Source organism: Aquarana catesbeiana, linkage group LG04, assembly GCF_042186555.1.
Source record: "Aquarana catesbeiana isolate 2022-GZ linkage group LG04, ASM4218655v1, whole genome shotgun sequence".
In the NCBI taxonomy this organism is placed as follows: Eukaryota; Metazoa; Chordata; class Amphibia; order Anura; family Ranidae; genus Aquarana; species Aquarana catesbeiana.
Genome location: NC_133327.1, coordinates 488166655 through 488187815, shown reverse-complemented (window position 1 = coordinate 488187815; position 21161 = coordinate 488166655). Strand labels below are relative to the sequence as shown.

The 21161-nt window shown below is 41.7% G+C and overlaps 1 protein-coding gene across 1 annotated transcript in view; it reads right to left on the bottom strand.

Moving 5' to 3' along the window:
• The window catches only part of MAP4K3 (mitogen-activated protein kinase kinase kinase kinase 3), a 1235976-nt gene that overhangs the window by 212528 nt on the left and 1002287 nt on the right, over positions 1-21161 (bottom strand). The window contains exon 26 of the mRNA XM_073628950.1: positions 12329-12389. Coding sequence (XP_073485051.1) covers positions 12329-12389 — 61 coding nt within the window. The remainder of the gene's footprint in view (positions 1-12328; positions 12390-21161) is intronic.

Here is a 21161-nt window from a genome sequence, read left to right as displayed (position 1 = left end):
TTTGCTTGGAAACTGAATACAAAACCTCTCATATTGAATAGATGTATGGGAAAAGACTATATATGTCACTGACGAATTGTTAAATGTGCACAACTATGTACTTTGCTTATAATGTATCCTTTCTGTGTTAACCACTTCAATACAGTGCATTTTCGCCCCCTTCCTGCCCAAGCCATTTTTCAGCTTTCAGCGCTGTCACATTTTGAATGACAATTGCGCGGTCATACAACAATGTACCCAATTGAAATTGTTATCATTTTTTCCCCCACAAATAGAGCTTTCTTTTAGTGGCATTTGATCACCTCTGCGGTTTTTATTTTTTGCGCTATAAACAAAAGAAGAGTGACAAGTTTACAAAAAAAAAAACACAATAATTTTTACCTTTTGCGATAATAAATATCCAATTTTTTTTTTCTTTAAAACAAATTTTTTCTCAGTTTAGGCCGATATGTATTCTTGTACATATTTTTGGTAAAAAAATCGCAATAAGCGTATATATATTGGTTTGCGCAAAAGTTATAGCGTCTACAAAAAGGGGATAGATTTATAACATTTTAATTTTTAAAAATTTTTTTACTAGTAATGGCGGCGATCTGCGATTTTTATCGTGACTGCGATATTGCGGCGGACATATCGGACACTTTTGACACATATTTGGGACCACATTTATACAGCGATCCGTGCTATAAAAATGCATTGATTACTGTATAAACGTGACAGGCAGGGAAGGGGTTAACACTAGGTGGTGATCGAGGGGTTAACTGTGTTTGCTAGGGAGTGATTCTAACTGTAGGGGGTGGGGACTCACTAGGGAAGGAGACCAATCGGTGTTCCTCTGTACTGGGAACACACCATCGGTCTCCTCTCCTCTGACAGGACCATGGATCTGTGCGTTTATACACACAGATCCACGGTCCTGCTGTGTTACCGGTAATCGCGGGTGCCTGGTGGACATCGCGGTCACCGGGCACGCGCATCGGGTGCTTAGTGACACGGCGGGCGCGCGCGATCGGCGGCGCGTGCGCCCCCCTGGTGGCCTGGGAAAGCGAGGTCGTCATATGACGCCCGCCCACCCGCCACGAGAGCTGCGCCGCCTGGCCGTCAATTGATGGCCGGCGGTCAGCAAGCAGTTAAAGATGAATAAAAAATGCAGTTTAAAAAAAAAAAGAAAGTGTGAAAGCCATGTATCTAGATCAGCATTTTCGTAAGACGTGACAAACAGGAGGTCATCGATATAGCGACAGAAAAACACTGTGTCCAAATGACGGGGGCTATCATGTCCAAAGATGCGGGACCTCTCCCACCAACCCATGTGAAGGTTGGCAAGTGAGGGCGAAAATTTCGCCCCCATGGAGGCCCCGCATATCTCTGGAGATAATAGCTCCCATCGAACATGAAAAAATTATGTGTTAACAAATAATCAAGAGATTGTAAAATAAACTCCTGGAGCAACAGTGAGAATCTGCCGGACTTCTTCAAGAACCATGAAACGAAATCATGAAATGCCTGTAGACCTAAATGATGTGGAATACTGGAATATAGGCTAGCTACATCACAGCTAATCCACCTTTAATTGTCACGCCACTGAAAGTCTTGCAGTTTGTTAAGCAGTTGTTTGGTATCTCTAAGATATCCCGGGAGGCTTAAAACTAGAGGTTGTAACTGGCTGTCCACCCATTTACCCAAACACTCATTCAGGGAACCAATGCCAGCAACAATGGGTCTACCCATAAGAGGGTTTAGTCCCTTATGTACTTTGGGTAAATGGTGGAAAACCGGCATTATAACAGGACATTCAGGAATAAATAAATCTTTCTCTTTTTGAGAGAAAAGGCCAGCGTGAACAGCTCCGTCCAGAAGGGTAGATAGAGCCGTTTTGAAAGAAGGTGTGGGGTTGGATGTAAGTAATTGATAAGTCTGTGTATCCGATAATTGGCGTAATGCTTCTTGCCTGTATGTCTCTGAAACTAGTACCACTACCATGCCCCCTTTGTCCGCATTCCTGATGACTATACTTTTATCTGCTGCTAACATTTTGAGAGCCAGCCTCTCAGCATGGGTCAAATTGTAATTAACTGGTGCCCTGCGGCAACTGCGAGCCAGACGGTCAAATCACCCTCCACCAATTTCTGGAAAAGGTCCAAATCCTTCCCCCTTGATGCTACTGGGTAAAAATCTGATCTAATTTTAAACTATACATTATTTTGGGCACCAACAGGATTGGTGGGGGATGGATTGGATTCCTCTGCCAAGTCAATTAAATCATGTAATGCACAGACCTCTGCAAACATTTTAGGTGAAGGGGGAGAGGACTCACCTGCCTCGAAGTCGCCCAAGGGAACCTCCTCTGTATCTATGGGAGATTCAAAATAATGTCTCTTAAGTGTCAAACTGCGGGAAAATTTGTTAACGTCCAATAGAGTTCCAAAATGTTCAAAATGTTTATCCGGGCAAAAATTCAATGCCCTTGCTAGTAGACTAATCTCTTCATCCTTTAGAGTTCTGTTGGAAATGTTAACAACGTTCCGGATTATCTCTTTGTTTTGCCCCGCAGAGGAGTAGTGGGTGTCCTTTTGAGCCTTTGTCTCTCCTGCCTCCTCTCCTGGTTTTTTTATGGAGGATTTCTTTTTCTTTGTTTGACCTAATCCATGAGGGTTTCCCGGGCTGCGGTCATTACCTGGCCGTGCTGATCCTCTGGATCCCATTGATTTGTCAGGCAAGGAATCTTAATGCTGTATTGGCAAAAGTATCATCTGCTTGCTCGCTCTCTTGGTCAGAGAAACTGACTTGTTTTCCTCGATTTCTCCGTGATCGACCTGAAAAGGATTGTGGTTTTCTCCATACATAGTCATAGTCACAGTCTATTCTGTCCCAGGTCATCCTGCCTATCTTGTTGTCTATGACGGACTTTTCCATTTTATCCAGTTTCTTGTTTAGACGTCCATCCAAATTTATAAATCCCGCATGGGTTTGTAAGGCGGTCAGATCTTTTTGTATCGAAGATATCTCCGCTTGTAAAATTTCAACTACTTTTTTCTTTGATGAAATAAGGATGTTCATAAGCTTGAAAGAACATATATTGAGGGTATCAGTCAATTTTTTTTTAAAATGGTCATCGAATAATTCTGAGGTGGGAAATTTCTTAATTCTTAGTCCTCGTGGAATTTGTGACAAGGTATTGTATTCTGTTAGAAAGCTGATGTAATAGACATGAAACTGCTTTATTTTTGTATTATATAGAGGGGGGGTAAACTTGAAGGAGTCTCATTTTTCTTATTTTTCCTTTTTTTTTTTTGGTTTGTTTTTCTTTTTAATTTTATAAAGGAGGAGGGAAAAATCCCCCCCCCCTTTTTTTTTCTTCCCCCCTCCCCCCTTTTTTCCTTTTTTTTGGTCCTGTAAATATATTTATTTTTTATCACTATAATACCACTGTAATATTGTTGGTTGATCAAATTTGATGGAGTGGAGGAGGAGCAATGCAGTTGGATTGAATGTTATAGATGTATGTTAGAATGGGAGCTAGTGAGCAAATGAAGCTCCCACATTGGTTATATTTTGCACAAAAATTGTCAATAGAACTGGCTTGGAATGTGAGGAGGGAATCGTGGGCGAGGTATGGAACGGTCACAGGTGAAGCTCTTGGGGTAAGCCCAGTTGGGCAGGAAGGGGGAGGGAGGGAGGTGGCTGGAGGGGGGGATAAGGGTAAAGGGGGGGGGGGGAGAAACACACACCACAAATATTAACACTGCAGTCAGCACAAATTGAGAGATGGGTGAGATACGGGAAAGGGGAAGAACACTTAGATTGGAGAAAGGATTTAGGGTGGAGGGGAGAGAACGGGACTGCTAGATGGATTATCTATTTGTTTTGTTTTATTGTTGATTTATTTTTGATTTCTGTTCCATGCAAAATAAGACATTTTGTATAAATTCTTGGAATGTCTGAGGCCTAGGGGACCCAACTAAGAGAGCCACGGTCCTGTCTGCATTAGATGAGAGCGGGTCCGGACTACTCTGTCTGCAGGAGACCCATTTAACCAGGGCCACAGTGTCACAACTTATTATTCAGAAATTCCAAGCCCAATACCATTCGGTCCACTCCTCTTATTCAAGGGGAGTGAGCATATTGATTGGAAGAGGAGTGATGTTCTCCTGTAGAAAGAGTTGCATTGATGAACAGGGCCGGTATATTTTTTTGTTTTGCTTGATTAAGACTTAACCATATGACCTGGCAAATATTTATATTCCTCCCCCATTTAAGCTGGAGGTTTTACATAAATTAGTGGAGTTCACACTGGACAAAGTGGGAACTCCGGTAAAGCGGTGGGAGACTTCAACAAAGTCCTCGATAGGAGCCTAGATAGATTTCGTCTGGAAATAGGTCTAATGCAGTAGGTGAAAATCGGTTGTCTCGATTTCTGGAGGAAATGGGGTTGAGCAATATGTGGCATATGAGTTATCCGCAGGAACGACAATATTCCTGCTTTTCAAGTTCCTATCTCACTCTCTGCAGAATCAACATGGCCCTAGGTAATAGGGAAGCAACATTGTTGGTAGGAAACAGAGTATGGTCCAAGAGGAGTGTCAGACCACTCCTCACTTGTGCTAACAATAAACACAGGGGGTAAAACCTATCCAACAGAATGGAAAATCAGCCCTTGTTGGCTGGAATTGATTGGCAACCCTGGAGAGGTGGTAACCAGACCGCATGAATTTATACAAATCAATGCAGGTACGGCATCAACTGGAGTGGTCTGGGACTCCTTAAAGGCCTATCTTAGAGGTCTCTTGATTTAAAAAGTGTCAAGAACTAAGGGAAAATCGAGAGAGTGGGAAAGAGATATCAGGAACGAGGTGATGTGGGCAGAAAGGGGATATGTCGAAGACACAACGCCAAGTAGGCAAAAGGAATGGCTAGATAAACAACAAATTTATAGAGTGGCTATCATAAAAAGGTCAGAGAATAGACGAATATTCCAGAGACAGTGCCAGTTTGGAGAAGGGGAGAAAGTGGGTCGTATGCTATCCCTGCTGATTAGATCTAATACCCCCTCCTCCACTGTCTCTGTGGTTAAGACACTAAGTGGCGAGATCTCCACAGAAGGGATAGAGATAAAACAAACATTTGGTGAATATTATAAATCCCTTTACTAGTCCAATAGGGGAGATGAGAGTGAAAAAATGGATGGCTTTCTTCAGGGAATAACAATTCCAACTTTGCCAGAGAAGGACAAAATGAACATAGAGGCACCAGTGACACTTGAGGAATTGCAGTGAGCAGTGGCCGAGATGTCCAATCAAAAATCGCCAGGTCTAGATGGGCTCCCAATAGAAATATATAAACGGTACGGAGAGGTCCTGCTCCCAGAATTGCTGAAGACATTGGGATGGGCAATGGTCAATGGGAGACTTCCCACCTCAATGTCAGAAGCCACTATTATTGTAATACATAAGGAGGGGAAAGATCAATTGGATGTCTCTTCTTATCGCCTAAATTTCCTTATTATGTACAGATGTAAAAATTCTGGCTAAAGTACTAGCAATACGTTTAAATAGATGTATTCATAATCTTATACACCCTGACCAGTCAGGTTTTATCCCCAATAGGTCAACAAGCATCAATATCAGAAGAGTCTTTTTAAACATGCAGATTCCAACAGACAATATGGGCTCCAGGGCCATATTAACCTTAGATGCCGCTAAGGCTTTTGATAGCCTAGAATGGGATTACCTTTGGAGGGTGTTGGAAAGATTTGGATTTGGCCCCTCTTTTATTAGATGGGTGAAAATACTTTACAGCGAACCAAAAGCAAAAATTAAAATCAACAATGAATACTCAGAATTATTTCGATTGGAGAGAGGGACGAGACAGGGTTGTCCTTTGTCCCCTTTATTGTTTGCTCTTGCGTTGGAACCACTAGCAATTATGACCAGATCTATGCTAGGTATTCAGGGGTTCCCAAGACAGACAGAAGAGGACAGGATAGCACTGTTTGCGGATGACGTACTGTTCTTTGTTGGAGATGTTGAAACTTCGCTAAATGCAGTGATACAAATGGTAAGAGAGTTCGGACGATTTTCTGGTCTGGTTATCAATTGGGAGAAATCTGCCCTGCTACCAGTCAACCCACTTGTTGACCAGATATCGTCGGGAACTCTCCACCTAACAATAGAGTCAAAACTGAAATATCTGGGTGTTTGGATCACGAGCGATATAAATCAGTATGTCAATAATAACTTAGTCCCATTACTACTTAAATTAAAGCAAAAAGGGGACATCTGGGGCCGACTCCCTTTATCTGTGGCAGGATGATGCAATCTAATAATGATGATATGACTACCACAGATACTATTCCTGCTCCACAACTCCCCGATTTGGATTGGTCAAAAGTGATTCAAAAAAATATAATCCTTTTTAGGGAACTAATTTGGAAAAACCTAGGATTAGCCTGCAAACTATGCATTTACCGATTAAAGAAGGAGGTATGGTGGTGCCGCACCCGAGGTCATACTTTTTGGCATCCCAGCTGCAACACCTAGCAGGTTGTGGAGTCATAGGAGGGGGAAAATCCAGTGATAGAATGATGATAATGGGGGCCCCACATAGCATACTAGTGGAGGTATTAGAGGTCGATTAATTTATTTATAGACCTCCGACGATAAAACGAGTCAGTAAAGTATGGTGGAAAACAAAGGTACTAATGGGATATAGAGGAGTAACTGAATATACCCCTCTATGGAACAATAGAAATCTAGCGGAAGTAAAGAATATAGAGAGGTCTAAAGAATGGGAGAGACAGGGCATAAACAGATTATTCCAACTATATAAGGGCAATCTTATGAAAACTTTCCTAGACTTGAAGAGGGAATTAAATATATCAAATAGTTTTTTAAATATCTTCAAATTAGACACACCATCCAAGTCCAGTTTAGGTCACAGATAACTGAATGGTCCCAGATTCCCACTCTCCTAAAAATAATTAAGCCAGATACATCTAAAGGACTAATCTCCGAAATGTATGCTAGGTTGGCGGCTAGAATAATAAGTAGAGTAGGGCCTTCCAAGAGTAGAGCGAGGTGGGAGAGAGGTGTAGGGGTAATGACTACGAAAGAATGGGACAAGATCTTGAAACGGGGAGCACTCGTCTCGATCTCTCCTTCACAGAAAATATCTCACTTATTTCTAATATACAGAGTCTATTATACCCCTAAAAGATTGTTTAAACTTGAGTGGAGACAAAACGACGAGTGTCCCAGGTGTAAGGCAACAGGAGATTTCATCCATATGGTATGGAAAAGCCTGAAGTTATTTAGATACTGGGTGGAGATAATAGACAGGATAAATACAATTGTTAAGACCACATTAGAACCAGTAGCCAAGACATGCCTATTGGGGAGTTTAGAGGAAGGTAGAGTCCCGACTGGCACCACTGAAGTGGTTTTGAGATGCCTGTTCCAGGCGAGAAAATTAATTGCACAGAAGTGGCAGGCACAGACTCCCCCGACTGTGAAGAACTGGGTTGAGACCATTAACTCTATAGTTTGGAGTGAGAAAGTGGTACTTGTTAGGCAAGGTAACTACAGGAAGTTTGAGAAAATGTGGAAGCCTTGTCTGGATGAGATGGAGTCTCCCCTATAGGGGAATGGTGAGGAGTGAATTCCCCTTTTTCTCCTTCTTCCTCCACGGGGGAAAATAATAGCCCTAGTCTACTGCATTGCTCTCTACCCCCTTGAGAGCTCCTTTCTTGTCCCGCCCTGAAGTAATTGCCAGACCATTGTTCCTAATTTTTACGAACAGTATACTGACTGGAATGGTACCAGCTGATTGGAGAAAAGCCAATGTAGCACCAATATTTAAAAAAGGGCCGAGATACATCCCTGGGAATTACAGACCAGTTAGCCTACCATCAATTGTATGCAAGCTCTTGGAGGAGATGATAAGGGACTATATACAAGATTTTAGTAATGACAACGGTATCATTAGCAGTAATCAGCATGGATTCATGAAGAATTGTTCTTGCCAAACCAATATATTAACCTTCTTTGAGGAGGTGAGCTGCCATCTAGATAAAGGAAGGCCTGTAGACGTGGTGTATCTGGATTTTGTAAGAGCATTTGATACAGTTCCCCATAAACATTTACTGTACAAAGTAAGGTCCGTTAGCATGGACCATAGGGTGAGTACATGGATTGAAAACAGGCTACAGGGGCGAGTTCAGAGGGTAGTGATAAATGGGGAGTACTCGGAATGGGCAAGGGTAGAAAGTGGGGTCCCCAGGGTTCTGTCCTGGGACCAATCCTATTTAATTTATTTATAAACGACCTAGCGGATGGGATAAATAGTTAAATCTCTGTATTTGCAGACGATACTAAGCTAAGCAGGGCAATAACTTCTCTGCAGGATGTGGAAACCTTGCAAGAAGATCTGAACAAATTAAAGGGGTGGGCAACTACATGGCAAAGTTTAATGTGGAAAAATTTTAAATAATGCATTTGGGAGGCAAAAATATGAATGCAATCTACTCACTGGAGGGGAAAACCTCTTGGGGAATCTAGGATGGAAAAGGACCTGGGGGTCCTAGTAGGTGACAGGCTCAGCAATGGCATGCAATGTTGTCTTGTTCTCTCTGAAGAAGAGACGCTTGAGAGGGGATATGATTTCAATGTACAAATACCGTACTGGTGACCCCACAATATGGATAAAACTTTTCCTCATAAGGGAATTTAATAAGGCCATTCACTAAAATTAGAAGAAAAATGGTTTAACCTTAAACTGCGTAGAGGGTTCTTTACTGTAAGAGCGGTAAGGATGTGGAATTCCCTTCCACAAGCAGTGGTTTCAGCGGGGAGCATCGATAATTTCAAAAAAGATAAGCACCTGAATGGTCACAACATACAGGGGTATACGATGTAATACTGATATAAAATCACACAAATAGGTTGGACTTGATGGACTTTTGTCAACCTCGCCTACTATGTAACTATGAGATCTTCTGTTCCTTGTAATCAGGAACATGGATCTCTGTGCTCTTCCTGTCAGTCCATCCTCCACACAGGTAGAAAACACTCCCAGGGAACACACTTAACCCTTTAATTGCCCCTAATGTTAACCCCTTCCTTGCCAGTGTCATTTATACAGTGTCAGTGCATTTTTGTTTTAGCACTGATCACTGTATTGGTGTCACTGGTCCCCAAAAAGTGTCACTTCTTGTCAGATTTGTCTGCCGCGATGTCACAGTCCCGCTAAAAATCGCTGAATACCGCCAGTACTAGTAAAAACAATTAAAAAAAAAAATTAAAAGTCCCATAGTTTGTAGACGCTATAACTTTTGCGCAAACCTATCAATATACGCTTATTGGGGTTTTTCTTTTCCAAAAATATGTAGAATAAATATTTGCCTCAATTGATGAAAAAAAATCGTTTGTTTACATTTTTTTTTGGGATATGTATTATAGCAGAAAGTAAAAAAGATTTTTTTTTTCAAAATTGTTGGTCTTTTTTTGTTTTTAAAGCAAAAAATAAAAACGGCAGAGGTGATCAAATACCACCAAAAGAATGCCCTATTTGTGGGAAAAAAAGACATTAATTTTATTTGGGTACAGTGTTGCATGACTGTGCAATTGTCAGGTAAAGTAAGTAGGAAGGGGTTAAAACCTTCCGGGGCTGGGGCTGAAATGGTTAATACAGAAATGTTGGCTTAATGAAAAGTATGTCCGTGTACAGTATAGTATGCACTTAATACTTGGTCAGGGTTCCTTTTGCATGAATTACTGCATCAATGCAGCATAGCATGGAAGCGATCAGCCAGTGGCACTGCAGAGGTGTTATGGAAGCCCTGGTTTCTTTGATAGTGGCTTTCAGCTCATCTGCGTTGTTGGGTCTGGTGTCTCTCATCTTCCTCTTGACAATATCCCACAGATTCTCTATGGGGTTTAGGTCAGGTAAGTTTGCTGGCCAATCAAGCACAGTGATACCATGATCATTAAACCAAGTATTGGTACTTTTGGCAGTGTGGGCCGTTGCCAAGTCCTGCTGGAAAATGAAATTCACATCTCCATAAAGTTGGTCAGCAGAGGGAAGCATGAAGTGCTCTAGAACTACTTGGTAGAGGGCTGGGTTGACTTTGGACTTGATAAAATACAGTGGACCAACACCAGCAGATGACACGGCTCCCCAAATCATCACTTACTGTGGAAACTGCACATTGGACCTCATGCAACTTGGATTCTGTTCCTCTCCACTCTTCCTCCAGACTCTGGGACCTTGATTTCCAATGTAAATGCAACATTTCCCATAGTCCGTGCTGATTTGGGGAGCCATGTCACCTGCTGGTGTTGGTCCACTGTGTTTTATCAAGTCCAAAGTCAGTGCAGCCCTCTACCAGGAAATTCTAGAGGATTTCATGCTTCCCTCTGCTGACCAGCTTTATGGAGATGCTGATTTAATTTTCCAGCAGGACTTGGCACCTGCCCACCCTGCCAAAAGAACCAATACCTGGTTTAATGATCATGGTATCACTGTGCTTGATTGGCCAGTAAACTTGCCTGACCTAAATCCCATAGAGAATCTGTGGGCTATTGTTAAGAGGAAGATGAGAGACACCAGACCCAACAATGCAGATGAGCTGAAAGCCACTATCGAAGAAACCTGGGCTTCAATAACACCTAAGCAGTGCCACAGGCTGATCGCCTCCATGATGAAATAATTCATGCAAAAGGAGTCCCGACCAAGTATTGAGTGCATACTATACTGTACACGGACATACTTTTCAGTAAGCCAACATTTCTGTATTAAAAATCCTTGAAGCGATCGTGGGTGGCAGGCGGACGGCGGACATCAGGTCCGCCCGCCCCGCTGATTGGCTCCCCCTCCATGCAGTATCTATTGCCCAAAATGACATACAGGCACTTTGTTTCAGACAATAGAGACGCCCTGCCACAGTAGATATGTGGTGGGCGGTCTTTAAGTGGTTAAAAATACTTTTTTTTTTTTTTTTTTTATTGGTCTAATGTAATATTCTAATTTTCTAAGATACTGAATTTGAGGTTTTCACTAGCTGTAAGCCATAATCATCAAAATTAAAAGAAAGAAATGCTTAAAATATCACTCTGTGTGTAACGCATCTATATAAAATATATGAGTTTCATGTTTTGAATTTGAATTACTGAAATAAATTAACTTTTTGATAATAATCAAATTTTATGAGATGCACCTGTATATGTAAAGCGCTGCATAAATTGACGGCACTATCTATACATAAGTACTAAATAAATATACCACATATCAAGAAATCTAGATTCCACTAAGGCAGGCTTGTCCTGAGAAATTGGAGTGGATCTTCCTTTAAATGTACCAGCAAAATGTAGCTTTGCTAACACCCATGACAGGGGATGCATCCTCAATCAAGTATAATCCATAAAGCAAGCCGTGAATGAGCATGATCGAAACATTCACTTACTTATCGGTCTGTGTGTAACATCCCACTGGTAGTCTAACTGTAAAAGTCCCACAGATAGGCAAGCCCTTCTTAGTAGTTGTCCTGCACATTATAAATAATAAGGGCAAATAGGATAAAGCTGCTGGAGCCACATCTGCTGGTTTCCTGACAGATAGTGTAGATGATAGATGATAACAATCCACTGTGATTACAAGGAGCGCTCAATGTGACGTCACATAGCACTGCCTGTGCCACTTCAGACATACAGGCAGTCCCCGGGTTACAAACAAGATAGGGACTGTAGTTTTGTTCTTAAGTTGAATTTGTTTGTAAGTCAGAACAGGTACATTTTTTAAGTGTAGCTCTAGCCAAAAAAATTACTTTTAAGCTTTTTGGATAGCATAAGGAAGGGTTAACACCCCTGTAATATTTGTTTTGCTGTCTGTGCCCATTTTCAGATTTCACCTCACTTTCTGTCCCTATGACAATTGGATTTTGAAAATGTTGGGTTGTTAGGGAAACATGGACTGGTGATAAAGCATCAGCGGAGACACCTTTTTCCCTTAATAACTCTTACAGGAGTGAATTTCCCTTCCTAGGGGTAAATTTCCTCTCACTTCCTGTTGTCTCCTTCCATTTGTAAGTAGTCGTTTGTAAGTCGGATGTTTGTAACTAGGAGACCGCCTGTATTTAGATTGTAAAGACAATCTTTCTCAAGGGTGAACAAAGGAGTGCAGAGCTTTACTTTTAAATCACATGCCACCTCCTCAAGCATATACAGTAATTTTTCAATCAACTACTTAATATTTTTTTTAAAGCATAACATAAAAATGTTGATATAGGTAAAAGTTTAAACATACCACTTTTTACATACTACTGTAAAAAACATACCAGATATAGAGAGAAGACAGTTGTTCATTACATACATCCATGTACATCTTCTTGGGAAAAGCTGAAATATAAACAAAGATTCAGAGATGATCCAACCTAATCTACTCTGTGAATAGGCCTAGAAATGTTAAATACAACAGGATTTTTTTATGATCAAAACCAAAGCAAGCTTGCTTGTGATAACAGGGTAGTTAGTGTTCAAAATAAAGCCACTAAAATCAGCTGTGTGTTTACATAAAAATTTGTGAAACACATCAAACGCATGTCAATGCATGCGTGAAGATAAACATTCATGTATGTCAATGCATCGTGACTCGTGTTATGATGCATCCTCATATTCAATGTGAAGTACAATACAGCACAATGACGCATGCCTATATTGCATTTTGTACTGACTGTCAACATGCATCACATTACACATCAACCTGTATTGAGGTACATCAAAATGTACATTTTAATACATTTCCTCTGCTTTTAATAGAAAACCCACATAAAACTCTACAGTGTGAACAGGCCATTAGCCTGCCACCTTTATGACCTGCTGGAGATTAAACAAAAAACTCTTGGCAAATAATTTATATTTTGATGTTAGCAATACGTTTTGGAGAGCTATTTACCTATTTCTGAATTTATTTTTATACACACCGAAGCTGTTTTACTACAGAGTTTACACAAAAATTGTGTGAAGATTAAAGTCAATTATCCATGTGAAAAGAAAATCCCTGTTTTTTTGTATCTGCATATGATTAGACAATTAAAAAGAATATGTACACAATTTAATGTGAGAACATTCCTAAATCATTTAGTTAATAAGCCTCACTGTCACCATAGTGTGGTATAAGTTTGTAAAGGGTTCAAGCACAAATCTAGGGTAGTAATATTGCAACATATTTTGACCCTGTTTTAGGGTCTTCGGGTTATTGGACATTGGCAAAAAAACAAAACAAAAAAAAGAAAACATTCCTTATAGTATAGTACAGGACACAGGATCTTACACTGCTAACAGGCCCATGTAACAAACGGGTCAAGAAAGGGTTTAACAGAACTCAGACAGCAGCTTGGAGAACCTTATAACCAAAACTGGCATCAGCTGATGCCTAAACATCCACCTAATAAAACTTAATTATGTAAACTGAATATCAGGTGGCAGCCTTACAAATCTGAGAAACAGATGTCCAATGCTGAAAAGCCAAGGCAGCACTAATTGATGTAGTATAGTGTGTCTTAAGAGGGAAGGGAGGAACCCTATCCTTTAGACCGGCTCGAATGAGGACTGCTCTAATCCACCTAGCAATGGTGGAGTGAGAAGCAGGGAGAAAAAAACAGGAACCAGATTACCTAAAAAAGGCTGTAGCCAAGAGGAACTCCCACAGTGTGTACCACGTTTCTGAAAACAGAGCTGTCAGGGCCAAGAATTGCCCCCTTGATGGTACTTATGGCCAGATGCTGGTTCTTATTAGCTAGGGGCGGATGGATGGGTATGGAAAATCTGCGCATCAGGGGTGCAGGCAGGCAGTCAGGTGGCTATACGGTTAATCATCCACTCCCCTCTGTGGAATATGTCTAAAACACCCTGCTGCTACAGCAAACATATGCTATACTTCAGCAGCAGTGAAAGGGTTAAACATACTGTGACCACTTTTTCAGCGAATCTCATATTTGTTGATTTTTAAGATGCTATTGAATTTTTAGCTCTCTGTACAGTTGCCCCCACACACACTAAACTACGGTACTTAGGTATGTTATACTCTATATAGAAAACTACAAGAACTATTAAATGTTAGGAAAAAAAAAAGAGACACAGAGTTAACTGATCCAGAAAGTTGTTAAAGGAATGCAGCTAGAAACTTGATATAAGAAGCTTAAGTAAAAAATATCAACATAAAAGAGGTAAGCTTCTCTCAGTAAAGAGGAGACTTCCTTCACTTAGGAACATTTGCAAAAAAACTGAGGCTTGCTGTGAGTGGTTATATAGAGCAGTAGTCATCAACCCTGTCCTCAGGGCCAACAGGCCAGGTAGGGCCAACAGGCCAGGTTTGCAAGATAACTGAAATACATCACAGGTGATATAATTTGCTGCTCAGTGATTGCAGTATTCTAGTCTGCATCTCCCAATGGTAATACATAAAACCTGGCCTGTTAGTGGGCCCTGAGGACAGCCCTGATTTGAGAGGGTGGAATCTTCCTCTTCAAACTAAAGGTGGAACAATTACTTGCTGAATTCATTTAGAAATAGTAGATTTCGATGCTGCCTGTCCTCTTTTAGTACCTTCAGGCAACACGAACAAAACATCCGTTTTTTGAATCTGAGCAGTCGCCTTCAAGTAGACTTTGACTGCTCTCACCACATCAAGAGAATGTAGTGACTTTTCTTCCATAGAACAGGGTTCTGGAAAAAACAAAGGTAGAACAATATCCTGGTTTAGATGAAAACCTGACACTACTTTTGGTAGAAAGTTAGGATGAGGAGGCAATACTACCCTATCCTTGTGAATAATTAAATATAGCGCTTTACAAGAAAGAGCAGCCAACTCTGATACCCTTCTTGCAGAAGATATGGCTACCAGAAAAACTAGGTTCCTTGTCAAAAGGACCAAGGGAATATGTCGTATCGGCTCAAAAGGCTTTTTCTGTAAAGCCGACAGAACTAATTCAAGTCCCAAGGTTTCAGGGGTGACCTAACCGATGGATTAAGCTGCGTTACCCCCGTATAAAGCTATGGACCAAAGAATGCGAAGTGGTTGTTGAAATAATACTGATAAGGCAGAGACCTGGTCTTTGATAGTACTCAAGGCCAGCTTCATCTCTAACCCCATTTGCAGAAAGTCAAGGATTCTATCTATGACATACTTCCTGGGGTGCCAACCCCTGGATTCGCACCAGGAAACATATGCCTTCCAGACTCTATAATAAATGATTCTAGAGGCCGGCTTACTTGCATTAATCAAGGTAGATACCACTGAACCTGACAGCCCACGCTTCTTCAGAATGTGGGACTCAATAGCCAAACCATTACATTTAGCGTTTATAAGGTAGGATGGAATACCGGACCTTTCGAGAGTAGGTCTGGACGTGGTGGTAGGGTCCATGGGTCCCCTACCGCCATCCTTATGATCTCTGCATACCAAGATCTTCTGGGCCACAAGAATCACCGATTTCCCTTCCTGCTTGATCCTGCAAAGAAGTTGTGGAAGCAGCAGAATAGGAGGTAATGCATAAATCAGTGAGAACTGATTCCACGGGACGGCTGAGGCATCTGTTCTGCATGCTAGCGGATCCCTTGTTCTTGACACAAAGTTGTCGATCTTCTTGTTGAACCTGGACACAAACAGATCTACGTCCGGGATCCCCCATCTTCGGCATATTGCCAGGAAGATCTCGGGGTGAAGGGACCATTCTACCAGGAACAACTGCTGGCGACTCAAATAGTCCGCCTGCCAATTTTCTATTCCTGGAATGAAGACTGCCGATAGCAAGGTACATTGTTTTCTGCCCAAGTTAGGATATGATTCCCCTCTCCCTGGGCCTCACGTCTTCTTGTCAAATGAAAGTGTGGTGTTGCGCTAATCCTAAATATAAACAAAAAAATTGACTTAAGTGTGGTACCACAGTAGTGGTGGGTGTCTCTAAGATGCGGATCTACTGCAGTCAACCATGTATGTTTCTGTAATTGTGTATAGAAATAAAACCTCTATCTGAGGGTGCCTATGACTGTGTATGTGTCATAAAAAACATAAATAGATTATATACTTGGAAAAAACTTAATAATCTACTTCAACTAATAAATACACATCAAATAAGTGTCATAGGTGCTACTCGGAGTGATAGTGAATCCGTATGCAAAAATTGATAGTAAACCAAGACTTCTAAAAAGTAAATGAAACAGAAAAAATATATATATTAAAAAAATATAAAAAAAAATCAAAAAAATATATATAATGGTCTGCTGACCAAGCACGTGTGCACCTGGTGTTACTTAAAGGGGTTGTAAAGGTAAAAATTTTTTCACCTTAATGCATTCTATGCATTAAGGTGAAAAAACTTTTGACAGTACCGCCGCCCCCAGGCCCCCCGTTTTACTTACCTGACGCCTCGAATCTTCGCTGCTCGTCCTCGTCATCTTCATTGCAGCTCAGCCTGGTCGCTGATTGGCTGCAGTGGATGGATTGAAAGCAGCGCAGCCATTGGCTCGCGCTGCTGTCAATCACATCCGATGACGCGGCGCGCCGGGGGGCGGGGCCGAGTGATACAGCGAACGGCTATAGCCGCCGGCTGTATCACGGGAGCGCGCCCGCAAGCACTCACCACCGTGCGAGGGAGCTCGCATTAAGGTGGTAAATGCTTGCGGGGAGGAGCTGAAACAGCCGCCGAGGGACCCCAGAAGACCAGGTTCGGGGCCACTCTGTGCAGAACGAGCTGCACAGTGAAGGTAAGTATAACATGTTTGTTATTTAAAAAAAAAAAAAAAATTAACTTTACAACCCCTTTAACACATCACCAGGTGCGTGTAACATAAATGGTGCACTTATACCAAATACCGTGATATACAGTCCTCTCAGTAACGTGAAAAAAATAATAATATAAAAAGGGGTGGTGTACACTAGAATTATTATAAACAGAGTCCAGAGCATGTGATCCACTCCGTGCAGAAATAAACGTGACAACGGTGATATAACTCTTCATGCAGCACGGCACACACTGGTGGGCAATGGCCCCTTACCTTAAGGTAATGGGGTACTTGCATTTCAGGGGATGAAGAAGTCACGTGGGTCGTGACAACACGCGTAGGGACGGGAAAGGCATTTTTTGTTTGTATCTGCACTACGAGCTCGCTGCTCGTCGGATTTTCGCCTGATTTGTTTTTTAAAAAATGTGAGTACCTGTATAATTTTAATAAAATCGCATTACTATTAGACAATACTACACTATTGTGGATTTTCCTTTCTGGTTTATCTCGGTGACCCCGGGACACTACTTGATGAGACGCAAGTCCATAAAGGTGACAAGCCAGGATAGGATTAGACCACCACCGCCCCCACTGCCTGCTTATTCCAGGACATTTAAAGGCTGCCATTTCTATATATTGGCTAAATGCGAGTACCCATTACCTTAAGGTAAGGGGCCATTGCCCACCAGTGTGTGCCGTGCTGCATGAAGAGTTATATCACCGTTGTCACGTTTATTTCTGCACGGAGTGGATCACATGCTCTGGACTCTGTTTATTATAATTCTAGTGTACACCACCCCTTTTTATATTATTATTTTCTTCATTTTTTCACGTTACTGAGAGGACTGTATATCACGGTATTTGGTATAAGTGCACCATTTATGTTACACGCACCTGGTGATGTGTTAAGTAACACCAGGTGCACACGTGCTTGGTCAGCAGACCATTATATATATTTTTTTGATTTTTTAAAAAATTTTTTAATATATATATTTTTTCTGTTTCATTTACTTTTTAGAAGTCTTGGTTTACTATCAATTTTTGCATACGGATTCACTATCACTCCGAGTAGCACCTATGACACTTATTTGATGTGTATTTATTAGTTGAAGTAGATTATTAAGTTTTTTCCAAGTATATAATCTATTTATGTTTTTTACGACACATACACAGTCATAGGCACCCTCAGATAGAGGTTTATTTCTATACACAATTACAGAAACATACATGGTTGACTGCAGTAGATCCGCATCTTAGAGACACCCACCACTACTGTGGTACCACACTTAAGTCAATTTTTTTGTTTATATTTAGGATTAGCGCAACACCACACTTTCTTTTGATTTATCTGAGCGAGGGGCAGGCTGCACCCTACCCGGTGTGAGCTGCTTTTCCATATATCAGCATTATTATTATTCTCTATCTCCTATCTCCATGACACCAGTATTACGATAGCGCAGGAATATTCTTTAATTCTCTCTCACGTCTTCTTGTGCCCCCTTGGTGATTGATATAAGCCATGGCTGAGGCATTGTCGGACTGGATCCTGACAGGACAATTCCGTAACCTGAACGTCCAGGCCCTCAGGGCCAAGCGCGCTGCCCGAATCTCTAGAATATTTATGGGCAAGACCATTTCTGATTTGGACTATTTCCTTGGACAGTCGCCTCTTCCAGGACTGCTCCCCAACCCGAAAGGCTGGCATCTGTTACCACCTTCCAGGTAACTGGTAGGAATGATTTTCCTTTTTGCAGATTCTTGGTTATCAACCACCAACTGAGGCTCCGGCGCACCTTCGGAGACAGACACATTGGGAAATCTAGAGCTTGGACCTTCTTGTTCCAAGCCAATAGGGTACTGTTTTGCAGCAGCCTTAAATGAAACTGAGCATAAGGAACAGCCTTGAATGAAGCCACCATCTTTCCCAACAATCTCATGCAAAGCCGAATAGAAGGATTCTTTTTTGCTTTGACCACCTGAATCAGTTCCTTTATAGCGCTGATCTTTGCCTGGGGCAAGAATACCCTTTTCTGGGCTGTATCTATGATCAGACCCAAGTATTCTAATCTCCTTGATGGTTTTAAGGAAGATTTTTCTAGGTTGAGAATCCAACCTAGGTATTCCAGGTAGTTGACTGTGGTGACCATACTTTGGTCTAAGCAGGCTACGACTGGTCTATCAAGAGCAGATCGTCTAGGTAAGCTATAATCGTTATACCTTGGGTCCTTAATCTGGCTAGAGGAGGGGTCAAGGCCTTTGTAAACACTCGAGGTGCAGTAGCTAGAACGAAAGGCAAAGCTACAAACTGAAAATGAAGATTTTCTACCTCGAAACGTAGATATTTCTGGTGAGAGGGGAAAATAGGCACATGGAGGTATGCATCCTTGATGTCGATTGACACCAGAAGCTCTCCTTGTAGGATGGAGACTACTGATCGGATTGACTCCATGCAAAAAGAGTGGATATTCAGGAACCGGCTTAGATCTTTGAGATCTAGAATGGGTCTGACATCTCCATTTGGTTTTGGCACCGTGAAAAGGTTCGAATAAAACCCCAATCCCTACTCTTCCATGGGGACCACCGAGATCACTTTTTGAGACAAAAGACGATCCGATGCTTGAAAGAGAGACTTCTTTTTCTCTGGATCCTTGGGAACGCTTGATCTGAGAAAACGAGGAGACAGGGACTCTCGAAACTCTAGTTTGTACCCTAGAGCTATTGAGGAAGTCACCCATCTGTCTCGACACTCTTCCTGCCAGACCCTTGAAAACTGCAGAAGTCTTCCCCCCACTCGAGTGAGCAGGGGCGCCCCTTCATAAGGAGGCTTTAGTATTTTGTTTTGTAGGTTTCCTCTCCCAGGACTTCTTTTGTCCCTGGGGTTGACCCTGAGGTTTACCTCTTGAACTTGACGGTGGAGGCCGTCGTGACTGCCTGAAGGCTGATGCCCCTGGCGCTGGAGAAGAAGCTTGTTTAAATGTAATATGTTTACTCCTTTTCCTAACTGGCAAAAGGGTACTTTTTCCACTAGAAATTTTTTGGATGTAGTTATCCAAATCATCCCCAAACAGCCGTTCACCGCGGAAAGGAAAACTAGCCAGGAGCTTTTTGCATGGCGCTTCGGTTGACCAATTTTTCAACCATAGTATTCTACGCATATGCACCAGCCCAAGCGTAAGGCGCGAGGCCTGAAGAATAGAATCTCTCATAACGTCTATTGCAAAACATAAAGCCCCTGGTAGCTCGGCTAAATCCCGGGCCTGCTGATCAGGGATAACATTGAGCAACTGTTTAAACTGGTCTTTCAAGGATTGACATACACCAATTGCTGCCACTGCAGGTTGAGTCACTGAACCTGCCAGAGAAAATACGTTTAACAGTAATTCCAATTTCTTATCCGTTGGATCCCTAAGCATTTGAGCATTGTCTACCGGACAAGTCAAACTTTTATTTACAGAGGATATAGCAGCGTCAATTGCTGGTATCTCCCACCTTTTAGTGAATTTTTCCTCATAGGAAAAAGTGTTGAAAAATTTTAGAAGGAAAAAAATGCTTATCTGGTGATCCCACTCAGAATACATAAGCTGTTCCAGCAATGAATGGACAGAAAAGGCATGCACAGCTTGGGGAGGCTTTAGTGAACCCAAACAAGAAGTGGGCTTATCAAGCGACTCAGTTAAGGGTAGCATACCAACTCAGTAAGAGATTGCACCATCAATCTTTGAGATTGTGAAGCTGAAAGAGATCCTTCCACATTTGACCCCTCAGAAGAGTCATCAGCCTCTTCATGGTCCCCTCAGGGAAATTCATCTTCTCCTGCCCCCAGTTACTCTGTTTGAGGTTCCCGGGTAGTGGAAGGGGACCTGTCACCTTTTGTCCCAAAATCTGGGAAGATGCAATTAAAGCCGCTAACCTTTCTTCCAATCCTATCATAGCTGAGGAAAAAACCTCTTCAGTAATACAGACAGGGGCTACAGTGTTGGAAACAGCTGCAACATTTGACGGCCCCGATGGCTCACTCTGACCAGCCACCCCAGATCTCTCAGGGGAGGATGGCATTGTAGAGATGAGACTAAGCTTCTTTTTTTTTTTTAAATCAGATTCTTTTTATTGATTTTTAAAACATAAGAAGAGAAAAAACTCTTCCTTAAAACAAAAACAAAAACATACATCAAATTACGTTGCCAAGGACATATTATTATCCAAATATACAGTCAATCAGCTTATGTTTCCTGCAATATTATGGTATATATAGGCTTACAATCAATGAAAACAAATCTTTACATATCTATACCAATTTCAGCTTTACCTCGTATTTTCTATAATTAGTAAGTGTGTCCTTTTAGTACTTTGTACCCCTACTCCGCTCCCGGTCCTTCAACGGACAAT